Raw genomic sequence first — 24,990 nt, forward strand, 5'->3', positions numbered from 1 at the left:
CGGATTTAAGGGAGTATAAAACAATCCAAAAAAAAGTGCTGCATGGGAAGGGAGGGAGGAGGTTAATTCTTGCCTGGAGATTGGCTTTAACAGCGACTGCAGGAATCTTTAAACCAGAGGTGGGCAATCTGCGGCCCTCCAGCTGCGGGGATACTGCAAATCCCATCATGCATCTGGGAGTTGTGGCTGTGAGAGTCTTGCAATGGCTCATGGGATTTGTAGTTCCCCAACAGCTGGAGGGCCAGAGTTTGCCACTAGCAGGGACTGTCAGAGCTGCTGGCTTTGTGAACACAGATTAGAAAACGAATTAGCGTTTAGTAAATGCACTAATTGTGGTCACAGCAGGTCTGGCAGTGCCGCACGAGGACAGACGGATGGGTCCAGTACACAATGTGACAGGTCCGTTCCCCTCCGATAGACACTGTCATGTATTACAAGCCTCATCGCTGTCACGGTGCCTCGTCCTGGTGTTACATGCGTTGCATCACGGGGCCGGATGATTAATATTTAGTTACAATGTTCCGCGTCTCTCTCTGATCTCTATCATTGCTTTGCTGCGTGTTCTAGATTAACAATGAGCTGCTCAACCAGCGGTGGTCGGCTTACTGCTATACAGGGCCCGGTATCATTAAAGGGCCCCGCATAATATTCAGTAAATGTAATGCTACAGAAAGCTGTCAGGGACTGCAGACTGGCAACAGGCGATGGTCAGGGACTGCAGACTGGCAATAAGCAATGGTCAGAGACTGCAGACTGGCAATGGTCAAAGACATGCAACCGGCAATGGTCAGAGACTGCAGACTGGCAATAGTCAGAGACTGCAGACTGGCAATGGTCAGAGACTGCAGACAGACATTGGTCAGAGACTGCAGACAGACAATGGTCAGAGACTGCAGACATGCAACAGGCCATGGTCAGAGACTGCAGACAGACAATGGTCAGAGACTGCAGACAGGCGATGGTCAGAGACTGCAGACAGGCAACAGGCGATGGTCAGGGACTGCAAACAGGCAATGGTCAGAGATTGCAGACATGCAAATAATAAACTGCAACAATCAATGCTGAAAATGTTCTTTCTTTCCCTGCCTGAGTATGCACCAAAACAGACCCCCGTCAGCAGGGGCCCCCCGAGGCCACAAGGCAGCATACGGCCCCCGGACCACAGGTCAGGCAACGTCTATGTAACATAAAATGAACAGATCTAATGTAATAAAATAATGAACTTTTAACTTAAAAGACTTGGCGCTAAAATCATGTGACCTGGTCCTGTGTTTGTGCAGAAATGTATAAAAGTGGATGTACGGCCAACATTTCGGATAGAACGGGGAAGCATTAGAACCCCTGATAGGTTTAGGTTGTGGTCCGTGTCTCCAAATGGGGAGAGTCGCCTCTCTCTTTGTCCTGGTGACCACTAGGGATGAGCTCAGGTTTGGACAAAACTCCTCCGAAGTGCCATAAAAGTGGCGGGATGCTTGTGGTGACATCATTGACCTTATATGGGCACATGGCTATATTAGGTCAATGCCACTGACCAAGCACATCCATGTGTCCATATAAGGTCAATGATGTCACTGCATCTCATCCCTTGGCCTACATGCAGCTGTGGGCAGGGAATTCCCTGGTTGGGTGCAAACCTGAGCTCATCCCTAGTGTGGAATGAAAGAGAAAACTTCGCCCATATCTTCAAAAAGACAACAAGAACGCCTTCAGAAATGTTTACTGATGACAATCTACAAACACATACTTCTAGGTAATTGCCGGCTTTTTATTGTTTGCATATCGTAACAGCGGCCATTTTTACTAAGGGCAGATTACTAGATCTGTCTTTACTTCCTGGAACTCTGGCACATGTGACTAGGACATGTGACCATGCACATCATCTCAGGGGAGGAAAATGTCTTTCCCTGAGATCTCGTGAGATTACAGATGAGATTTCCCAGCAATGCTCTGCTGATGTAACCTTCCCAGCATGCAACGCTTGGACACAGATTACATCACTTGTGCCCAAGAGGACCAGGAAGTGGTAAAAGAAAAGTATGTTTGTTTATCTATGAACTCCTGAATGTAAAGTGATTTCATATGGACACGCAGAGCTGCACGCTGATGGGATTGTTAGTGAAAGGGGTGGAAGTGGATGTAAAGCCAAACCCCTTTTTTATGGAAAGACTGAGGAAGGTTTAGAATCCCCCCCATCCCCCACCCCCCAAGTTTATATTGTTTGTGTCTCCACTGGGGAGTCACCCCTCTATTTGTGACTGGTGACCATTGTCACAAAGACAGGAAGTGAAAGGAAAATCCCAGATTTTACAGTTGTCACCAGAAAATGAAGACGGGGAAATCTTCCATGGTGACAGCTAGGGATGCAGTGATGCCGGTCTGTTTTTCGGTATCGAGTACTGATATTTTTTTGTGGTACTCGCCAATACCGGAAGTCCCATTAAGGAAGCCGGGCGGCGTGTAATGACTCTCCACCCGGCTTCCTGATTAGCAGGGAAGCCGTTTCCATGCTCTCTGGTCACTAGGAAGCATCGAGCCGGCTTTCTGGCCAATCCGGAAGCTGGGTGCCGTCTAATGACGCAGTGCCCGGCTTTCTAATTGGCCGGGAAGCCGGCTCCATACTCCCTCATCATGAGGTGACGAGGAAGCAGCCGACTTCCCGGCCAATCAGAAAGCCGGGCAGTAGGTCATTACACACTGCCCGACTTCCTGATTGGCCGGGAAGCTGCCCCCATGCTCTTTCGTCGCAAGTGACGAGGGAGCATGGAGCCGGCCAATCAGGAAGCCGGGCAGCGTGTAATGACCCACTGCCCGCCGGCTTCCTGATACCGGACGTATCGGGCTAGCCATCAGAGCATTTGGGTGAGTATGAATACTCGGCACCGATACTAGTTTTGGTGCATCCCTAGTGACAACTGTCACTGAATTCCTCTCACTTCCTGTTATGTCTCTAGGACAGGAAGTGGAGAAATCTGACCAAAGGGGAACAGAAAGCAGGAAAATAAACTGAAATGGGGTTTCAGCCTTTTGGGTGGCAATGGACGGAGCTTTCTTTTGTGTTCGGAGAAGCTCAGGTTTGGTCCAAATCAGAACTCCTCCCGAGTGTCTACATGTGGAATTAAAGTGCGCGTAAAGCCAAACCTTTTTTTTTTTTTTACATTTTGGGTATAGTGTGTAAGGCTTAGAACCTTTTTCCTCCATCAACTTTATATTGTTTGTGTCTCCACTGGTGAGAGTCACCCCTCTATATGTCCTGGTGACCATTGTCACATAGACAGGAAGTGAAAGGAAATCCAAAATCTTACAGTTGTCACCAGAAAATTAGAGGAAATATTCCACTGTTTACTTGTGACCACTGTCACTGAATTCTTCGCACTTCCTGTAGCGTCTCCAGGACAGGAAGTGAAAACAGACAGCAAAAATAAACTGAGGGGTTTCTGCGTCTCCATCAAAAACTAAAAGAAAATGTTTTGGCTGTGCATACATTTTACGGGGACACTGTCAGGGACATTTGTTCCCATTTCCTGTATAACTGATCATTAAATTTGTTTTGTGTTTTTCTTTATAAATAAACAATTTCACTGCTGATGCCGGTGACAACATTCTGACTGCTGTTACACTACTAAACCATGAAAGAGAGTGCAATAAAGACGACAAAATGGAAGACGCGTGTTTATTTTATTGTACAATTCAGGTTCTCTTGTTTATTTTTGTAATCTTTACTTGCATCTGCCCCCAGGTGTAGGCAACCTCAGGACTCCGGCATCTGTGGAACTACAAGTCCCATGAGGCATTGCAGGGCTGACAGTTACAGGCATGGCTTCCAGAAGCATGCTGGGATTTGTAGTGTCAGAGCAGCTGGAAGGCCGAGCTTGTCTAACCGGTCCTTTTTTTTACTGGCCTGTTTTCTTTGGCAATGGAGTCATTGACGATCTTTTTAAAGCTGCAGTTTTCATGAACATGATGGTTTTTGTTGAGGCGCTTCCTGTTATACGGTGACAACGCTCTGTCCCTTGTCTCCCAACTGGGCCCCTATGTTGTCTCCCTGGCTTTTGATGGCGGACTTTGTTTGGGGCAGACTCATGACTTCCTGCATGAGGCTCCAGAGTGTTTATGTGGACGGGAAGCGCTATGCAAAGCAATGAGAGGCTGATGGCACCCATGGCTGTTCTCAGACATAAAGCAATTTCCTGCTGATGATTGCCCCTGATACATGAGTCTTGCATCCAGAGGCGATCAGCCGCTGATTTCCTTCATTTTGGAGGAATTTCCTCTCACTTCCTGTTGTGGCCATCTGACGGGAAGTGAAATCTCACATTGGGAAATAAGTGATGATAATTGTTCATGATACACAGAGATGACGTTAATGTCACCCAGTTCGGGTTGATATTTGTTCCTGAGGGGAAGATCCCCCCTGGTGACAGTTCTGCTCACACGTCACAGCTGCAGTCATCCCATTTCCCGCCGTCGCGGAGTGACGTCATCATCGATCAGGCCATGGCCGGGTTCCCGGGCACTCCTCACCAAGGGGCAGGCCCCTCGGGTTCCCCACACACTGCATTGGGTCTCTCAAGGACCCCATATCCCATAGGGGCCACATTTGGCTCCCCACACCCGGTATCCGGAGTCCCACCCCACAGGCCCGGGTTTCCGGGCGCTCCGCACTGGATAGCGGGTCTCTGTGGAACTCCCAGCCCTAGGACGGGTTTCCCGGGATCGCCGTGTTCTAGACAGGGTATCTCAAGGGCCCCGAGCCCCATATCGGGTGTGTTTGTCACTCCGCAGCCCGCTGCGGGTGTCTGTAATACTCCGCCCCGTGCAGCAGACTTTTCACACCCCAGAGCAGGTGTCTCTGGTACGCCACACCCCAGAGCGGGTGTCCTGTGTCGCAGGTGGGCGGTGTCGGACAGTTCGGGCTCTTTGTGTTACTCTGGCCGGGAATCCCCTCCTCCATCCGGGCCACTAAGGGCCCCATCGCCGCTGGTGACTTCAAAAGAGCCGGGAGGCCACAGCCCCACCCACAGATCTGGCCCCTCCCAGGGGCCCCGCAGTACCCCCATCTCTGGGGCCAGCAACAGTGGAGAGCAGAACAGGGGTGAGAAGGACCTAGGGGCATCATAATATTTAGCTATAGAGATGAAGAGTCACCATGATGTCCATCCATAGAGATGAGGGGTCATCACTGGTGTCCATCCATAGAGATGAGTGGTCATCATTGGTGTCCATCCATAGAAATGAGGGTTCATAATAGAAGGGCCATCACTTGGTGTCCATCCATAGAGATGAGGGGTCATCATTGGTGTCCATCCATAGAGATGAGGGGTCATCATTCATGTTCATCCATAGAGATGAGGGCTCATCATTTGTGTCCATTTATAGAGATGAGGGCTCATCATTGGTGTCCATCCATAGAGATGAGGGCTCATCATTCATGTTCATCCATAGAGATGAGGGCTCATCATTTGTGTCCATTTCTAGAGATGAGGGCTCATCATTGGTGTCCATACATAGAGATGAGGGGTCATCATTGGTGTCCATCCATAGAGATGAGGGGTCATCATTGGTGTTCATCCATAGAGATGAGGGGTCATCATTGGTGTCCATCCATAGAGATGAGGGGTCATCATTGGTGTCTATGTATAAGGAGTCATCACTAGTGTCCAGCTATAAAGAAGGGCCATCACTTGGTATCCAGCGATTGAGATGAGGGATCATCAGTGGTGTCCTGGTAAAAAAATGTGAGGTCACTACTGGTGTCCAGTGATAGAGATGAGGGACTATCACTGTTGTCCAGCTATAGAGATGAGGAGTCACCATTGGTGTCCAGCTATGAGGGGTCACCATTGGTGTCCAGTTACAGAGAACATCACAAGGATTAGCGGTCATCAGCATTGCCCATCTTTAGGAAACAGAACAGAAATGAGAGGACATCCCTTGTGTCCAGATACAGCGCACAGGAATGTGGAGTCACCACTAGTGTCCACATATAGTATAGTGGTCATGATTGTGGGGTTATCACAAGTTTGCCACCCCTGAGCTAGAGGGATGAGAGGACATAATTGGTATCAGTCTACAGAGAACAGAACATGGATGGTCCTTACTAGTATTTAGAGTGCAGACCAGAAATGTGAGCAGAGTTGTTGTGAAGAGATACAACGAGGGGAAATGTCTGACTTTGCGGAGTTTTCTTTCTATATTTTTATGTGCAGAATCCTATTTTGCGGACAAAAGTTCGGTTGCAGAAAACGCGAGTGCCTTTAACTTCACCTCATCTTCCAGTTCTTCCAGGAAAGATTCCAGCTCTTCTCGATGTGGAAGACCAACAGGAGGATACTTCTCAAAGTCTAAACTCCAGACTCCTGTTACCGGCTATTCAGGTACTACGTTTCATAGCTTGCTTCATAAGAAATAAGAGTCTATGTCCCTTTACAGAAGACATTTTATTAACCCTTGCAGCAGGGCTACTGCTACCCCTCCCTCCTTTCCCCAATCCTGGGATCTGGCAGCTCCTCCTCTTGCCTGTCTCCTCCTCTTATGTTGCGGGTGTATGTCCCTCAGCAGCCTCATGTCCTTATACATTGAACCTTAGACTGCTGCAGGTGAGGGGTAGAGAGGCTTCAGGGGCTGATCTAAGGGCCCATTCACACCATATCCAGATTACCTCCAGACCAGACTGTTTCCGGACCCAAAATGCAACCCAATGTATCCCTATGCCATTTCTGGCCTCTGTTCCCACCAGCGCAGTCCGTTCCAGACCAGAAAAATACTACTTGTCTTATTTTGTCTGGTCTGGAATGCACTGGAACGCACCTGTAAGACCATTGTAAGCGGGGGGAAAAAAACATTTGAATTCCAATCGCGGCAAAATCACGGCAGAAATGCAATGCACTATGTTCCAGATCTGGTCCGGAAAATGGTGTGAACCTGCCCACAGTTCCAGTCCATTCTAGACCAGACAAAATAAGGCATTCAGTATTTTTCTGGTCTGGTCTGGGATGGACTGCGCTGGTGGGAACAGAGGCCAGGAATAGCATAGGGATGCATTGGGATGCATTTTGGGTCTGGAAACAATCTGGTCTGGTCTGGTCTGGAGATGATCTGGATGGGGTGTGAATGGGTCCTAAGAGCAGATCATGTGAGTATAACTCTTTTTTTTTTTACATTAGGCAAAAACAGGTAGCCCCACTTATTAATAAAATTAGAGCCTGACAAAAAAATGAAAAAAGGGCCTCAGTCATGAAGGGGTTAAGTTCCCTTTATGATTTTACACCTTTTGCGTATTTTCAATATTTTATTTCTCGTTTCCAATATTTTGTATCATTCTGTACCGGGCTGGTTGTCATAGACGATCTTCATAGACACATATCCGGCCCTGGAGTCACCCTGACCTAATTGTAGCTGTTATCATGCACAGTGCTCCTCAGAAGCAGCCTCAGGGGAAATTCTGTGTACTCGGTAAGGTTTTATAAGAGACCGTTCACAATGCAGTGTTGCTACAATGTAAACTATTTCTGGTGCTCCTCAAAGCAGATGATTGGAACCAGTGACTGAGCGCCCTGTAATCGTATGAGACACATTAAAGCAGTGGCTCTCAACCCACATTTGTCCTTGGTCATTCATTCGTGATCCAAGTTGCACTGCAATGTAACGCACAACATTAGGGTACCGCGTGTCCCGGTGCGGGCGATCGAACTGTGGGTGGGAGGTGCGTTTGGGAAGCCATTCAAAAGATCCACCCAGTCCCCATACCTTATGACAGCTGAAGTGGATCCTCAGCCTGGGGTCCAGTGTGGAGCTCCATCCATATGTGCATTGTTTGTACAGCTCCCTCACGTGTCCTGTAGAGGTCCCGGGAGCCAGAATGTGACATCACTCCGGTCTAGGCACCTCTACAGGACACGTGAGGGAGTTGTATGTATGGATGGAGCGCCCTCACGGCCGTAGCCCCAGCCCATCCCACACTCGGCACCGGGCAGCATATTTTGAATGGCTGCTTGGCGAGAGAACTAACAAGGAGGAACTGAGGAGTCTCTCACCTAGCACAGTGGAAGGCACATGGCGACGCACTGAACACGGGGTCGCGTCCCACTTTTGGGTCACGACCCACCAGTTGAGAACCAAGGCATTAAACCATTGCACTAATATGCCTTATCCTCATACCAGTATAATCACTCCAGTTATGTAATGATATTTCATCTGTGTTGGCTCAAAACCACAACCTCAGCGCTGACGGCAACCACCAAAAAAGTCCTAAAGGGTATCTTCCTTCACATGCGTTTACAGTAGGAAGGGCAGCCGTTCAGGAGCGGATAGGATAATGCTCCAGTACATGAAAAGAGATAAAAAGAAGCAGCGCCTTCTCCTCGTGTGATACCATTTATTAAAACAAAATGTATAAGGACTAGTTCACACCAATTGCGTTGCGTTCCAGAGCGGTAGCTGCTGGAACGCACAGCAGTTGCACACTAAACTCCTCACTTCGTTATGGGACGGGAGAGCGCGTGGCGGTGCATTGAAGTCAATGGCACCGCAGCCACGCCCTCTGCCCGCAGTGCAATCGGACGCATGGCAAAACGCTGCCTGACAACGCAAAAAAGTAGAGCATGCAGCATTTTTTTGCGTTTGCAGTGGACCGGAACGCAAGCATTGTTTTGCTGCGCATCTTATCGCACTGTGGGCGGGGAGTGTGTCTGCGGTGCAGTTGATTTCAATGCACTGCCACGCCCCCTCCCACCCTGGAACGAAGGGGGGAGTTTAGTGTGCGATTACTGTGCGTTCAGGGAGCTACCGCTCTGAAACGCACCAAAATTGGTGTGAACTGGCCCTAGAGACGTCCATTCTGCTCACATGTTCAGTCCAAGCAAACGATTCCATAGTCAATTACACACGTACGGAACAGAGAAGACGAAAAGACCCTTCAGCATGTGACGGTGGGCTATAGGTTCAGGTTTACTTGTATTTAGAGGAAATAGAAATCTGCGGCCAGTGGCAAACTAGATCTGAATGCTTCCAAATGCACGTAAACGTCTGTAAACACGGGCACATGCTTATACTTCCCAGCTCTGTAAATAAAACATCCGCTGGAGGCCTGTGTGAGTGCAGCCTACGCATGATCATAATGCAGCGATAATAAACAGAAAACAAAAACTGCTTTTTGGGTAAATAAATCTATGTTCCTGTACACCTCTCGATCCTGTCACGGCTCTCTGCCGTGACAGGGGAGGGGCTGGATTCCCCGCTCCCCGCTCCGATCCTCCATCGCTAACTGGCGGAATGGACGGGGGAGGGGGCGGGTACAGCTGGCTCTGCCTCTAGATAGGCAGAGCCAGCTGTCACTCACGCAGCGGGGTGGATCCAGACATAATTGTCAGGATCCGTTCCGGCTGCGGCGTCTCAGTATACCGTGAGCTGTAGCTAGGGTGACGGGAGGACGCTAGTTTGTGTCCTCCCGTTACCTTAAGGAGAACTATGGGGAAAAGCCTCTACCCCATAGTTCTCCTTTAATGTTATACTGTAAACAGAAACAAAGTTTCAACTAAAAAGAAAACACATTAGTAAGGTTACCAATTGGAATCCTGTCAGGTTTTTATTGCCATCTGTGTGCCCATTGGGGTAGTCTCCCTTCCCTGTCACCACGACAGGTAGTAACGGGAATTCTCTACATCAGCGTTTTACATTTAGGGTGCCTTCTGGCTTCCGTTGGGGTGCCTCGATGAGATAGTAGCTACTGATGTGATTGTAAGTTCCTGATGTGAAAGGGGGACTGAGGACTCTGATATGAAAGGGGGTTAAAAACCCCCCCCCCCCCCCCATGCTGCTTTAAGGACTTACCTTAAATGATACCTCTTGATCCGATTATTTACTTCTTTCCAAGTAGTCTTCAGGAGTCCCTCCAGCGCTGGTGCTGGTCTCTGATCCAGCGCTGACTGCTGTGTCTTCCTATCCCTCGGTGTCTGTGCGGGTGCACGCTGTCAGGCTGCCTGCGTTGACTTACCCTGGGTCTCTCCTCCTCTCCCAGCCGAAGATCTCTACTGCGCCTGCTCCCGCCCAATGATCCTTCACGAACGCCCGAGAATCTTCGGACTGGAGGGAGCGACGGTGACAAAAGTATTTACCTTTTTGGAAACTTTTTTTTTTAATGTTTTTACATATATCTACTGCTTGCTAGCACTGTCACTGCACCAAATCAGTCAGGCAAAACAAATGGCCGGTCTAAGAGCAAGCCGGCTCTGAGGATCAGGTCAGTATAACTTTTTTTTAGCACTGAAACAAAAAGGAGCTCTGTCAGGGTTAGGAACATTTTTGCCCGGCGTTCTGCTCAAAGCATAGCCTAAGCCCTGTAGCTATAGGGAAATATACTGTCATTGGTGGGGCTGTTATGGCATACGACATTATTAGGTTTGCTGACTTAACACTGCTTGAATCACCAAATGATTCCTTTATATTTAATATCAATTTCTATACTCCAGCGACTACATCATCTGCATTATCCGCGCAGTCTACAGCCTCAGCCATTGTAGCCATTGTGGAAGGACGAGGACTTGCCAGTGGAGAGATAGGAATGGCTAGTTTGGATCTGAAAAACCCTGATGTTGTCTTATCGCAGTTTGCGGACAGCTCCATATATGTCAAGGTGACGGTGCATTTGCTGTGTGTACATTGAAGCCAAATTCAAATTAATTCTGTATATGTCCAATATATGTTGTGTGCTCTGTTATTAATATCATATTCAGCTCATCAGTTCAGATGAACAAATGCTGAGCGTCAATTAGGCTGCAAGTTTGTCTTCTAGCGAGGATGTTCACCAGAAAACTGTTAACCCCTTAAGGACCATTGACGGGATTATTCCGTCATGGTTGTCTGTGCCATAAGGACCCATGACGGAATAATTCCGTCATAGGTCCTTAAGGGTTTAAGCTTCCCCCATGCACTATATGAGAACTTTTATATACATCTGTCACATCAAATTAAAGGAGAACTATGGGGTTAAGGCTTTTCCCCATAGTCCTCAGGGTAACGGGAGGACACAAACTAGCGTCCTCCCGTCACCCTAGGCTCAGTATACCGCGAGCTGTAGCTCACGGTATACTGAGACGCCGCAGCTGAAGCGGATCCCGACAATTGTGCAGGGATCCGCCCAGCTGCGTGACTGACAGCTGGCTCTTCCTATCTAGAGGCAGAGCCAGCTGTACCCGCCCCCTCCACCATCCGTTCTGCCAGTCGGCGCTGGCGGAGCGGGGAGGGGGGAATCCAGCCCCTCCCCTGTCACGGCAGAGAGCCGTGACAGGATCGAGAGGTGAGCGAACGCCGTTATGTGTTCGCTCACCTCCCGATCTACTGAGCAGACCTGTGACAGTCTCATTGTCGCAGGTCGGCTAGAACTATGAGGATGAGTGAAAAGCACTCACCTCATAGTTCTTCTTTTAAAGCCCTTTTTGTCCTTTACGCAACGGTATATAATACTGTATGTGTTGGTGCAATAAATGAGAAAGATGGAAATTGAAGTTAAACACACACAGCAAAAATTGCTTCGGCCCTTGGCGTCACAAAAATTGCTTCGGCCCTTGGCGAAGGCAGTGGCGTCACAAGGGGGGTGCGGCCCGTACCCGGTTGACACCATTGCAGGGGTGACACCAAAATGACTGACAGTCATTTTAGTGTCACCCCCTCTAAAATTCAAGAGACCGACAGTGTCAGGAGAAAGATGGGGTCCTGCCGGGTGAACGTCCCATCCTCTCTCAGCAGGTGTCAATCAGATGGCCGCGCATGTGCGATGTGACGACACAGCGGCATGTCACCCGGTCTGGAGACCGCGTGACACCCGGCCTCGGGACGCCCCTTCCTTAAGGGGTTTAAATCATTCTTAATTGGGCAGGCCTAATGCTTTAATATATTCTAGGTGATAACGAAACTTCAGATTCTAGCACCGCTGGAAATCTTGATGTCAAACACGGCTTGTGAAGGTGGCAAAACAACAGAACTGTTCCGTCTGATCACTGAAAACTTTAAGGTACATATTACAGGTGTTCCTACAGTTCTGTATCTGCGCTCGCTGGACGCACTTCAATGTTTGTCTGTTGTCCATAGAATTTTTTTGTTTTTGTTTACATTAGTGGCATTTCATTTCTGTCTTTGTGTTAAAATAAAAAAAATGTAAATATGTACAGTATGCTGTAGATGGTGGGATGGCTTTATGGATAGCTCGGTTTCCTAGTAGTGCCAAGGTCCTGGATTCATTTCTTAACAGACACTTTGAGGGGAATTTATCAAAACTGGAGCAGACAAAATCTGGAGCAGCTGCTGTGCATGGCGACCAATCGGCTTCTCTCTTTCATTTTCATATGTGAACTGAACAAACTGAAGAGAGAAGCTGATTGGTTATTATGAGCAACTGCTCCAGATTTAGTTTGCTCCAGTTTTGATAAATTCCCCCCTTTGTGGTTTTTATGCCCTCCCTGTATTTGTTTGGGTTTCTTGTTGATGCCTCAGTTGCCCTTAACCTCCTTGGCGGTATTCCCGAGTGTGGCTCGGCGTTAATTTTCTGTACCGCGCTGTGTCCTCTGGCCGATGCCGACATCCGTCTTCCGTGTTCCGTCCCTTGCGAGCGTCACAGGGCGGCGGAACCGACAGGAGATTCAAAAGAAAAAAAAATTCATAGAACGAAAAAAAGAAGAAAAAAATCATACCGCCAGGGAGCTTAATCCAGACACTAGGGAGGCACCAATATTAGTTTTTCGGTAACGAGTACGAGTACCGATATTTTTTTTTCCCCTAATACTAATCTTAACCCACTAAAATTCCAAACTTACCTTCTAAGGCCCCGAAAATAGTAATGTGGAATCATCACTGCCCCATGCCAAACACTACACAGCCTATTCCTTGCTACCTAAAACTACTGTTGCTCCAAAGACCTGATAGTATTGAAGATTTTCACGCAGATCGGTAGGACTAATGTCTTTATTCAACCTCAAATACTATGTAACAGTTTGCGCAATACATCAAAGCTCCAGCACACGACTCCACGTAGCATTGTATAATCATTTGCTTGCTTTAGTGTTAATAATATTTATTTGTTGGCTTTTAGGATGTATCTATTACTACTGTACAGAGGAAATATTTCAATGAAACCAAGGGTCTGGAATACATTGAACAACTGTGTGCCCCGGAATTTAGTACAGTGCAGATGGAAGTTAAATCTAAGTATGTTGAAATATTTTAATTACCATAAACCTCTTTATTTTTATATTATGAAATATCTTTCCAGCTAAAGGGAACAATATTATTATAAGGGTCAATCACTAGAGTCCAGCTATAGAGAACAGCAGAAGGATGAGGGGTCATCACTAGAGTCCAGCTATAGAGAACAGCACAGAGATGAGGGGTCATCACTAGAGTCCAGCTATAGAGAACAGCACAGAGATGAGGGGTCATCACTAGAGTCCAGCTATAGAGAACAGCAAAAGGATGAGAGGTCATCACTAGAGGCCAGCTATAGAGAACAGCACAAGGATGAGGGGTCATCACTAGAGTCCAACTATAGAGAACAGCACAAGGATGAGGGGTCTGTGACGGACTGAACCGTCACTGGGGCTGCTGGAGGAGCCTGGGGGCTAGCCTCCTTCCTACGGACTATGGACCAGAACTATGGAGACCCCCCTCAGACCTCTTGGGGTTACATGGAACCATTCTACCAGGTTTATGTGTGGAGTGGATATACTGTATGTCTCCCCCGACATTACAGACACACACATCACTGTGTTCATTATAGGTAGCAGGCTGGCTGGAGTGACCATTGTTTGCAATGATGGGATTAAGTTCTTATCTAATTAAGGACATTCATCCCACAGAGTGTCTGTGCATGAAAGACTTCTAATGCGGCACCTAGCTGTCTGGGGGAGGGGACACACTGAAGAGAACAGCACAAGGATGAGGGGTCATCACTAGAGTCCAGCTATAGAGAACAGCACAAGCATGAGGGGTCCATCACTAGAGTCCAACTATAGAGAACAGCACAAGGATGAGGGGTCATCACTAGAGTCCAGCTATAGAGAACAGCACAAGGATGAGAGGTCATCACTAGAGTCCAGCTATAGATAACAGCACAAGGATGAGGGGCCATCACTAGAGTCCAACTATAGAGAACAGCACAAGCATGAGGGGTCCATCACTAGAGTCCAGCTATAGAGAACAGCACAAGGATGAGGGGCCATCACTAGTCTTTAGCTGCAGAGAACAGTACCGGGACAAGGGAGTTAATAGCACTATATATGAAATATTAATAATAGACTGATATATATATACCTGTACAGTCTATACATCAAGTTTAATGTTAGATTGGGGATAGAACTATTTGTTCTGTACTGCATAGCTAGATAGGCTTCTAAACAAGTCTCTTTCTTGACGTTTAGGTATTACTGCTTGGCTGCTGTTGCTGCTTTGCTGAAATATGTTGAATTCATGCAGAATTCAGTCTACGCTCCCAAATCTCTCAGGATCCGATTTCAAGGAAGTGAGCTGACCGCCATGATCGATTCTGCATCTGCCCAGAACCTTGAACTTCTGGTGAATAACAGAGATTCTAGGTTTGGCTATGGCTTGTATATGGAGGATTTCATTATATGGAGCTGAGAGCTATTTGTACGCATTCTGTAATCTTGTTGGTCTAACAATCGTAGGGTTGGGTGGGTTTCGGCTAATATGTGAGCACATGCTCTTTAAAAACCAGACCACTGACCCTTTGATTGTCATTGATAAGACTTGCAATAGGCACAGAGAAGTCACCACATTTGTATTGTCTTTATTGGTATGGCCACATCCGACACAAACTGCCTACAAGTGAATACCCACTTGTCAAGTACCAGGCAGGTTCACAGTTTTGGCACTATTCCTATTATATCAGGAGCAAAAAGGGTTTAGCTGGGCTCCTTGGATATGAATCAGGCCCTTGACTCTTGCCTAGTTTGTCTTATGGATGATGGGACTCTGCTTGTGAGGAAATGCCATGTTTACATAGCAGTCATACAAGTGATGTACCCATTGCTGAACCAAAGCACTGACCTGTGACCTGTTTTTGGCTTTTTAAATCCAGAGGGTGGCTATGTAAAACTGGCATAGACTTAGTTCTGGCTTTGGTGATAATTGGTTCCATAGGCTTCCTGTAGGGCATTACCTGAATAGTTCCTACTAGTAATTTATTAAAGTCACTCCTATAGCTTCAGCCCACACTGTCAGCCCTGTGCTGAAACAACCCAAAACTGTCCTATCTATAGGTACGTTTTCTGGTTCAGCAAAGGCAGGGGATGCTTTAAAAACTTAATGGGTGAGACATTTAAAAATAGGCTTGCTGTGCAACAGAGACATTTATTATTATTATACAGGATTTATATAGCGCCAATAGTTTGCGCAGCGCTTTACAATATAAGGAAGACATTACAGTCACAATACAATTCAAGACAAGATGGTAAGGAGGGCCCTGCCCCCGAGGGCTTACAATCTACAATTTACCCAAAACTCTTCCGTTCAGGGTGTTTTTCTTTTCTTTTCTTGTGCAAACAATTTGCGCATAGTTTTCATTACAGGCCGGTCTGATTCAGTTATTGCAGCCCAGACGGTTTTGATCCAATTTGCTCCCTTTTGGACTGTTAAATATATTGAAAGGATTTTTTGTTTTTAAATCAAGGAATAATCATAGCCTTTTTGGGGTACTAAATAATACTAAAACACCAGGCGGGAGCCGTAGGCTCAGGGCAAATATCCTGGAGCCTCTTACTGACCTTCAGACCATAAACACAAGGCTGGACTGTGTTCAGGAGTTTCTGGAAAACGAGGAGCTTTTCTTCAGCCTGCAGTCAGGTGAGAGGTAGAGCCTTGTACACCATGAGGACATTTCTAAACCTGGATACATCTGTTTATAGTTCACATTTCTGATACATCATCAACATTTTCTTTACATCATCATCTCTATATACATATTATATATATTCCTGTGTAATATACAGTGTTTCCATAGGTTTTTTAATCAACGCTTTAGATTTTCTTATTTACAATATGTTATCTTATTTTCTTAGCTCTGATGAAGGGGAACTTATGAGCCCCTGAAACATGTTGGCTAAATCTTCTGTCCTCTTGCTTGTGAAAAATAAACCTTTATGAGACTTGATCTAGTCTCGTGGTGCTCTCATCCTCTTATATATACTTCATACTGCTCTGGTGATCCCTAAGAACACCGCGGGTGACAGAGAGCAGCCTCCAAAAGCTGGATTTGTTACCAGATTCTACATTTCCCTACCAACATGTCTTTTAGCATTTATAAAGTCTTTTTAGTGCCCCAACTCACTTTGTAGGCCCTATTGATGGCAATGGCAGTCCATGAAAACCCATGGTGTCTATGGACTTTTTGCTACCTGAGGCTGGGGAGGATGGTACACAAGAGTGACGCTGCCCTCTGCAGACCTGGGACAGTCTGGCAAGCGTCCTGCCCAGCTCCTGGCAACCAATTATATCACTGGTTGCCAGGAGCTGGGCGGAACGCCGGCCAGAGTGTCCCAGGCTGCTAAGAGCTGGGCGTGGTGCTGTATATGGCCCCTACTCCTCCTGCCCGGCTCTTAGCAACTTGGGACACTGGCAACTGTCTAATTAAATGGACGGCCCTGATGAATACGCATGTAACTTAATTTTAGCATCTTTCCAGTGCATGGTAATCCGCTCCCCCCATGGCAACCTCAGCTTTTAACTCCACATTTCACAGAGTAGTGCATTGTTGATTTTTTACCAGAACAGGAACAGAGGGGAAATCTTTTAAAGGGGCACTATCTAAGAGGATGTTTACCCTACTTTGTAGAGATTTCCCATCACTGCTGTTGTGCCTGAAGGACAGAAATTGACTGGATTTCTAGAATCGTCAGAGAACCCATCGCACTCCTGACCGCTTTGTCCATATAGATTAAAGTTGGTGCAGCGGTGATCAACGGATGGCAGCCGTTATCATGCACAAAGAGAAGTATGGACATCGGCACTCCAGATGCGTCTATTTATTGATGAAAATGCAGCATAATCACACTCATACCTCTCTTTGTGGATTTCTTGAATGACACGCATGGCAAAAAATACCTGGCAGGCATTTTAAACCATCCCTACTCTAAAATGGAATCAGGTTTTGGCTTTGGATAAACTTTAAAATTAATCTTTACATTTTGTTATTCTTTGATTGTGATCTGCTTAATTTAAATCTTTTTTTTTTTTTTAGTCCTTTCCAGATTTTTGGACACAGAACAGCTGCTGTCCAATCTTATTCAGATTCCAAAACAGGATACAGTAAGTATGTTGTAGCTCAGATATCTGATTCATTTTATGAATACTTAAGCTGAATACACAACAAAGCCAACCAACGATCTTGCGTAAGGATTTTGTTGATCTGATCTTTGTGCATCTTTCACTTCTATTGTTAAGGTGCCCATACACCCAAAGATTTATTTGTTCAGCTCACAAAAATCTTAACAGATTCCTCCATCCACGCTAAACAGCACAGATTGAGGAATATCCTGATGTGGCCAGTGCATTGTCGATTTTTTCAATCGCAGGATGTCCAGCAGGAGGTGGCAGACAGCGAATTTCAGCCAGGTCATCAAAAATTGTTTGAAATACACTCACAGGGTTATTCACTTAGCTGCCGTAGGCAGCCGAGTGAATAACCGAGCCAGAAGTGAAGTGAGCCCAACGCTGTTCGGCTATTCACTTCTGGCTTGTACGGCTGATTTTAGCCGTGCATCGGCTGGATCCTTCAGCTCTTTAGAGAATAACCCCCTCAGTGTATGGCCAGCTTTACACATACGATTCCTAATGTTCTCAGCTTTATCAAGAGAGAAACGTTCACTGAAAAACATTGCTTGCATAGGCAGCAATTTACTAATTAGATAAAGTGTTATGCTTCTGCCAAGCCTCTCAGTGCGTCTAATAATATTACACTGTGACACTAAATGTACTCTGAGCTGGGTGATTTTCAATAATTAGAGCTTCTGCGGTAGAGGTAGAAACTTAAAGCAGATCTAGAGTCACCCAATGCAATGAATGGTTCTATGGTGCATGACTCAAATACTAAGATCGCTGAATTATTTTTATTTAGACATTTATTATTGCCCAGAAAGTATTTCTGCCACTTCTGTTTTTGTGCACCCACGCTATAGACGCAGCACCTCTCCTGATAGAGCCCATACAATTACATTTCCCTCCAAGCTCAAGTGCAGGGGCTGGGACTCCATATGCAGGCAACAGATGAAGGGCAGCAGATTGAGGTGTGGCTCTGAAGGATAGAGGATACTTGATGGACTCAGTACAGTGCAGCACTGACAGGTATAGTGTACCAGGAGCAGAAGTTGCGGTACAGAGCTGACAGGTGTAGCATACCATTAGTAGTGACTGCTCTGTGGCACTAATGGACTGCAAGGATCGGGGCACAGGAGTAGCGGAAGGACAGCAGAGACACTAGGACAGGCCAGTAGACATATACTTGCCTCAGACTTGCCTTGTAGACTCACTTTGTAGGCCCTATTGATGGCAATGGCAGTCCATGGAAACCAGATAAAAACCTGTCAGGGTACCATGCACAGGTGTCCTCACACCACATGTAGGTACCCACGCAGGATGACCAAATTAATATGCCCACACTGTATAGGGTTATATGCACACAGTTTATTTGTTACAAAGCAAACAAAACTACAAACCCCCACAGGGTTAGCAGTGAAGTAACAAAAAAACCACAGTTGGGACAAACACACCTACAGCCAGGGGGAACAGCAACAAGGAGGGGTAACAGGACTGCAGATAGACAGCAGCCTCAGGTACAAGCCGGGTCGTTAACAGGAGGGCAGCGCGGTACAGGATTCAAGGAGAGTGGTCGGGTAACAAGCCGGGTCGTTAACAGGAGGGCAGCAGCACAGTACAGGAACAGGATCCAAGAAGAGTGGTCGGGTAACAAGCCGGATCAGTGACAGGTTTGCAGATAGGAAGCAGGGTTCAGGTAGCAGGACATGGGAATCAGTCAGGTGCAGGCGACGCAATACTGAGCCAGCTTCCTGACTGCAGGGAGGGCTTAAATACTCTCCCAAGAAGCACCAGGTGATGGGATGATCAGTCACAGCTGGGGCACACTCGCAGGTGAGTACTGGAGCTGCACGTTCCTGACAGTTCCTGGCTGCTGGAGACACCCGCAGGCGAGCACAGGAACTGCAGGACCTGGCTCCAGCGCCACCTGGGGGTGCTCTGGATCCTGACAAAACCTGTGATGTCTCTAGATTTTTCGCTGCCTGGGGGGGCCTTGGGCAGGCATGGGGTGGTGTTGCACGAGAGTGATGCCACCCTCTGCAGACTTGAGACACTCTGGCGGGCGTCCCGTAAGGAACTACATGGGCGCCAGGAGCTCAAGGGGCTATGTAGACAATCCTTGCACATGTGTCTGTCTATGAAGTGCGTCAGCCCTGTAAGGATGTGGCCAAGTGATGCAGACGTGATTAGCCACTGGACCGAGGAAGGTAAGTAGCTGCTTCAGTCACATGCAGGTATTATTGCAACTCACCATTTAGAAAAAGAATAGCAAGGGCACAAAACTTAATATTATAATGACATTTTTCCAAAAAGGGCATCGGCAGTAAATGATTTCTCAACAAGCTGTTAAATCCTTTCCACCAGTATCATGCTTTGTTATCAGTTGCTAGTGATCTTTTTAACCTGTATTGTTAACCAACCAACCAATCAAGATCAAGGAAAGTTCTAAAAATGTTGTCTTGTATATGGCTGTCCTGTTGGTACAGTATGGCTCTGTGTGAACCATCGTCTGTTGTGCCATCCAATTGTTTGTCTTCTATGTGATTGTTTCCTTTAAGAAGCACCTCGCCATTCTAATTATGTTTCTAACGCATAATTAATACCCCTCATTAGTGTCATTTTCAGTGCTGTATAGTTCTCTCGGGGCAATAATCAGGTGTCAGTTTCTCAGGTAACAAGCTCCATGTTGATCTAAAGCTATTCTGCCTTCTGGCTCAGCTACCTGATATGTGGTTGTCACCTTTGTTTCCTGTCACCTATTGTCATTTATGTCATTTATTTGTTTCCACATTTGAGTGTTACACGGAGCAATAATCTGTAAGCAAACTTATAATTAGTAACCTGATAATCTGTTTCAGCTCCCTGTGCTGCCATAATAAAGGGCAAAACCAGACGGACATTTATACTTGCTTTACATTTCTTCGAAAGGGAATTTATAGTCTTTTAAAAGTATTTTTTTCTAATACATATCCTTATTGGCAGCAGAAGTAAACCTAAACTACACTGTTACAGTGCCACACCCCACCTCTTCCATGCATCTAAGGCCTGGTTCACACCTGGGCGTTTTGTAGCACGTTCGAACGCTCTGCAAAACTCTCAAACACCAAAATCCCATTATTTCCTATGGGTATGGTCACACCTGGGCGTATTACAGGCTGTATGAACGCGCTACAAAACGCCCTACGCCCAAAGAAGTACAGGAGCTTCTTTGGGGCGTTTTTGTCGCACATTTCCATTGGGATACAGCCAAGTAGCCCTCGGAAACGCACGTTTGCCGCACGTTTTTTTTTACCACGAACCCAGCCTAACTGTTCAATTTTAGAATTTCACTAGAGGTTCTGGATTTTGGAAAAGGTTTGGGCAGGGCTTGTGCCAGAGTCAGGGATACCAGCACAGGTGACCCCACACCTGCGCAGGTACCCACACAGGCAGACCAAACACTTTAGACCACACCGGACAGGGCAGAATGTATTATATACGGTTTAATAAACAGCAACACTAAACAACACCCAAAGCAAACATAAATAAGTAACATCAACAAGACAACAAGCAGGTAATGGCAACAAGAGGAAAGGCAGGTAATGGCAACAGGAGGTATCTAGGACTGCAAATGGGTAACCGGGCTCGGGACACAAACAGGACTCTGGATGGAAAGCAGGGTTTACCGGAAATGGCGACAGAACTGGGGACTCAGGATTCACAGGAAACAATCAGGGTTCAAGTTTCAGGACAAACAGGAAACAATACTGAGCTATCGTCCTGACTGCAGGGAGGGTTTAAATACCCTCCCAGGAAACACCAGGTGATGGCTAAGTGCTGGGAGACACCCGCAGGTGAGCACTGGAACTGCAGGGCTAGCTCCAGCGCCACCTGGAGGCGCTCTGGATCCTAACAGTACTCTGGATCCTAACAGCCAGGGGTGGTGCTTAGGGAGAAATGGTGCAGACGTTGATGTGGGGAGTACTGACCAGGATTATGGGGAAGAATCATACAAGTAGTGCAGGTACCATGGGGTGTGTACACTTTAATCATATTGTTCAAGAGACATGGAGTCATTTTACCATAACTGGGCAAAATTACCCACTCCTTTTAGCTAGCTATTCTTACCCACTGCTTCCGCACTGCAGGTGTTCCGCCCGGGGTAAGCCCTGGAGTTGGACCAGCTTAACCGGGTAGATATATTGCTTCCTACCCATGTGAGCGAAAGGCGTAGGGAAGAGGTGACGGAGCACTTACTGGTGTGTATATCTTGCTGGAGTTGTGTGCTATCAGGAAACACTATCACTTTGCTCTGAATAGCCATTCCTCTTGCTATCCTTTCTAACAGTACCCATGCATAGAGGCTGCTGTAACCTCCTAAATGTTAGCTCTCTCATATCGTGGCTCTCTAGCAATCCATAGATAGCAGCTGTGAAAACTCTGTGTAATTGACTTTTTCTTCGAAGTCTAATATGCACTCAGTGTTTGTGTTCGGTCTGCCTGAACACAGTGACATCATACCTTGTTTCCAGATTGGCTGGATTTTTTCTCTATCTGCTGACCTGAGGCTTTAAAATACAGCAGTCTTAAAGTACAATTAAACCTTTGGGGTTTTTTTTGCATTTATCTACTTCTAGCAAGCAGTAGAGATAAGCAAAAACATTAAAAAGTTTTTAAAAGTTACCAAATAGGTAAAAAACGTACCTGTGTCTCCGCCGCTCGCTCCCGTCCAAAGATCTGAAGATTCTTGAGCGGCTGTGAAGGATCGTGGGGCGGGCAAATGCACAGTAGAGATCTTCAGCCGGGAGGAGAGACACAGTGCAAGTTAATGCAGGCAGCGTGCACCCGCACAGACTCCGTGGGACACAGAAAACACAGCAGTCAGCACTGGATCAGGGACCGGCACCAGTGCTGGAGGGCCTCCTGAAAACTGCTGGAAAGAAGAAGATGATCGGATCAAGAGGTAGCATCTCAGGTAAACATGTATTTATGGAGAGTAGCTTGTTGGAATAAGTATACTTACTGCAACAAAACCTGCCTTGTGGACAGAAAAAAAAATCAGAAATGATTGCAGGGAGATCAGGCTGTTGGAGTTTCTGAGACACACAGGAAGAGAGGGGCACATTCTTTTAAAACTAAAAAAATCGCTTTTGAGTGGACTGACCGTTTACATTATTTTACCAAAAACAACTCAGTGATCATAATGTTGTCTATCACACACCCACAATAAATTAGTACTGCTGGTCTGTGTTACTTTTAAAGGTTTAGAGCATCTCATCCGGTGAGAAAAAGATGGATCTCTTGATAGCCATGTTGGATTATCATCATATACACTACATTACAAAGTGACGGTGTCTATAGTTTTTGCTTGCTTGAAATGAACATGGCTTAACACTGAGTTTCCCTTTCAGTCTGCAGAAAATAAACTATGTCCTGCCCTTATCATTTAATGCCCAATGATTTTGTCTTTACTGTCTCATAAAGGGAGTGCATAAATAAGACGTACAATAACCACAGCTTTCCCTCTTTAATTAATGCCGTTTCCAGTTAGAGGTGTTTATGTGAATGAAGCACGTCCTGCTGGCTCTGGAGGAATTTAGCTGAATTATTTAGGTCAGGGGAAAGAAAATGAGAGCTTGGACATGGGTCACTTGTTCGAGTCTGTTGTTTACAGTTAATCCTACTGTGTGCTGCTTTTCTATTAATGACCGAAAATCCCCTCTATTAAATTATCAGCCACAAGATGTTACATGCTGGAAATGACAGTACTATGGGAGATGCCGACATTCCAGACCCAGAAATTACATTTTATTTTGTGATTGACAGCAATGAAAATGGCAGATAATTGTGGTATTGTGGTAAAAGGTCTGTGACCTTATACAACCTGCCAGGAGAGCAACTGAAAGTATATGAAACGGAACTCTGCATTAAAACTGGACATTAAAGAATAGGTGTACTTTAAAATAGTAGTAAAGTCACATTTTCCCCCACATATATCTACTGCTAGCGAGCAGTAGATATATACAAAAGCATTAAAAAAAAAAAGTTACCAAACAGGTAAAAACTTACCTCCGTCTCCGCCGATCGATCCCAGCTGCAGATCTGTAGCTTCGCGAGCGGCCACGCAGGAGGATGATAGAGATCACCAGTGGGGTGAAGAAGAGAGGCTCACTGTAAGTCAATGCACACAGCGGTGAGCGTGCATGTCAGACAGACACCGTGGGACACAAAGAGTCTGCACTGGATTAGAGACTGGCACCAGTGCTGGAGGGATTGCTGAAAACAAGTGGAAGGAAGAAGATTATAGGATCAAGAGGCATCATTTAAGGTAAGTCCTTAAGCAGCATTGAGGGGGGGGGGGGTGTGACTTTAATGTCAATTTAAAGACTTGCAATGAATGGACCAGAAAACAGGAAACATCTGATGGCTTCTGCCATAACGGCATGTTGTCAATGCACAGTACTGCAGTATGTGTCTCCAGTGGGGAGTTATCTTCCCAGTTCCTATCATGGTTATGGTTGTCATCGGGAAGTGAGGGGAAATAACTGATGACATGGACAGCAATAATAACCTGACAAAGGTTGCAGCTTTTTCCTACTACTCCATATAAAAACAAAGTTTAGTCTGAAGATGGACTTTAACTTTGTCAGTTACAATAAAGGCGCAGGGTGTCTTTCCTATACATGGTAATCAAACTAAAGTGTTTGCAGTGGGCTAAGGAACTTCTACACTGGACTGTCAGAGACTGGGGAAAGGTTTCATCAGTAAATTCTGATTACATACATACGTACATACATACATAATATATATATGTTTTTGTTTTGCATTATGTCATTGCCGCTGTTCAGGTTATTTAACGAAATTCTACTTATTTACTAAACAGGAAAAAGCTGCAGATACGAAGATCACAGTTCTAATTTCACTGAAGCATACTCTAGAGCTTGTAGAGCCCCTAAAGGTAACTGCAATTCACAATTGTTGCTGAGTATTTGTAAAAAACTGAGGACATATTAAGTAGGGCTGCAACAACTAATCGATTAAATCGCTAATAATCGATTATGAGAATAGTTGTCAACTATTCTCATTGCTGATTAGTTGGTTGGAGAGAGAAAGAGGGAGGAAGGGAGATTTTTTTAAATACAACTAATCGATTAATTGAAAAAATTATCGGGCAACTAATAGATGTTGAAAATAATCGTTAGCTGCAGCCCTAATATTAAACTTTCTATGTCCCCAGTTATGAATGAACAGGAAGGTTTATACATCACTTCCTGTTCATTCATGATTGTGGACATAGTAAACAGTAGTCTCCTCAATTTAGGAGAGCTTCCTGTTCATTGAGTGCTGGGGCTTCACAAAAAGAGATTGAGGAGATTGGTCTATGGTCCCTGTGTGTGTTGTAAAGTAGTCACCGCTTTAAGCTCACTCCTGTGATGGACTACAACCTCATGTTTAGTTTACTAAGTTGTATTGCCTTTAATGGTTAGCACTTTTGCTTTGCAGCTCTGGGGTCCTCAGATTGAGTCCCCGGCCAGGTTGAGACATTTACTTCTTAGATATTCAGAAAAATTCTTCTTTTACAGGTTGTACTGAAAAACTGTAAGACACCGCTACTCAAAGCTTATTATTCTTCTCTAGAGGATGAAAGGCAAGTTGTGAATAATTATACCCCCCACCCCCCCCCCCCCGCCTCAC

General features: G+C 46.0%; 1 protein-coding gene across 1 annotated transcript in view; it reads left to right on the plus strand.

Moving 5' to 3' along the window:
* Positions 1-4,341: 4,341 nt before the first annotated feature.
* The window catches only part of MSH4 (mutS homolog 4), a 35,495-nt gene continuing 14,846 nt past the window's right edge, over positions 4,342-24,990 (plus strand). The window contains exons 1-10 of the mRNA XM_018576863.1: positions 4,342-5,092; positions 6,207-6,374; positions 10,467-10,630; positions 11,897-12,007; positions 13,082-13,197; positions 14,406-14,579; positions 15,677-15,849; positions 17,243-17,310; positions 24,179-24,253; positions 24,879-24,943. Coding sequence (XP_018432365.1) covers positions 4,342-5,092; positions 6,207-6,374; positions 10,467-10,630; positions 11,897-12,007; positions 13,082-13,197; positions 14,406-14,579; positions 15,677-15,849; positions 17,243-17,310; positions 24,179-24,253; positions 24,879-24,943 — 1,865 coding nt within the window. The remainder of the gene's footprint in view (positions 5,093-6,206; positions 6,375-10,466; positions 10,631-11,896; positions 12,008-13,081; positions 13,198-14,405; positions 14,580-15,676; positions 15,850-17,242; positions 17,311-24,178; positions 24,254-24,878; positions 24,944-24,990) is intronic.

This window comes from Nanorana parkeri, unplaced genomic scaffold (genome assembly GCF_000935625.1).
Source record: "Nanorana parkeri isolate BGI_ZX_2015 unplaced genomic scaffold, ASM93562v1 scaffold79, whole genome shotgun sequence".
NCBI classification, from domain to species: domain Eukaryota; kingdom Metazoa; phylum Chordata; class Amphibia; order Anura; family Dicroglossidae; genus Nanorana; species Nanorana parkeri.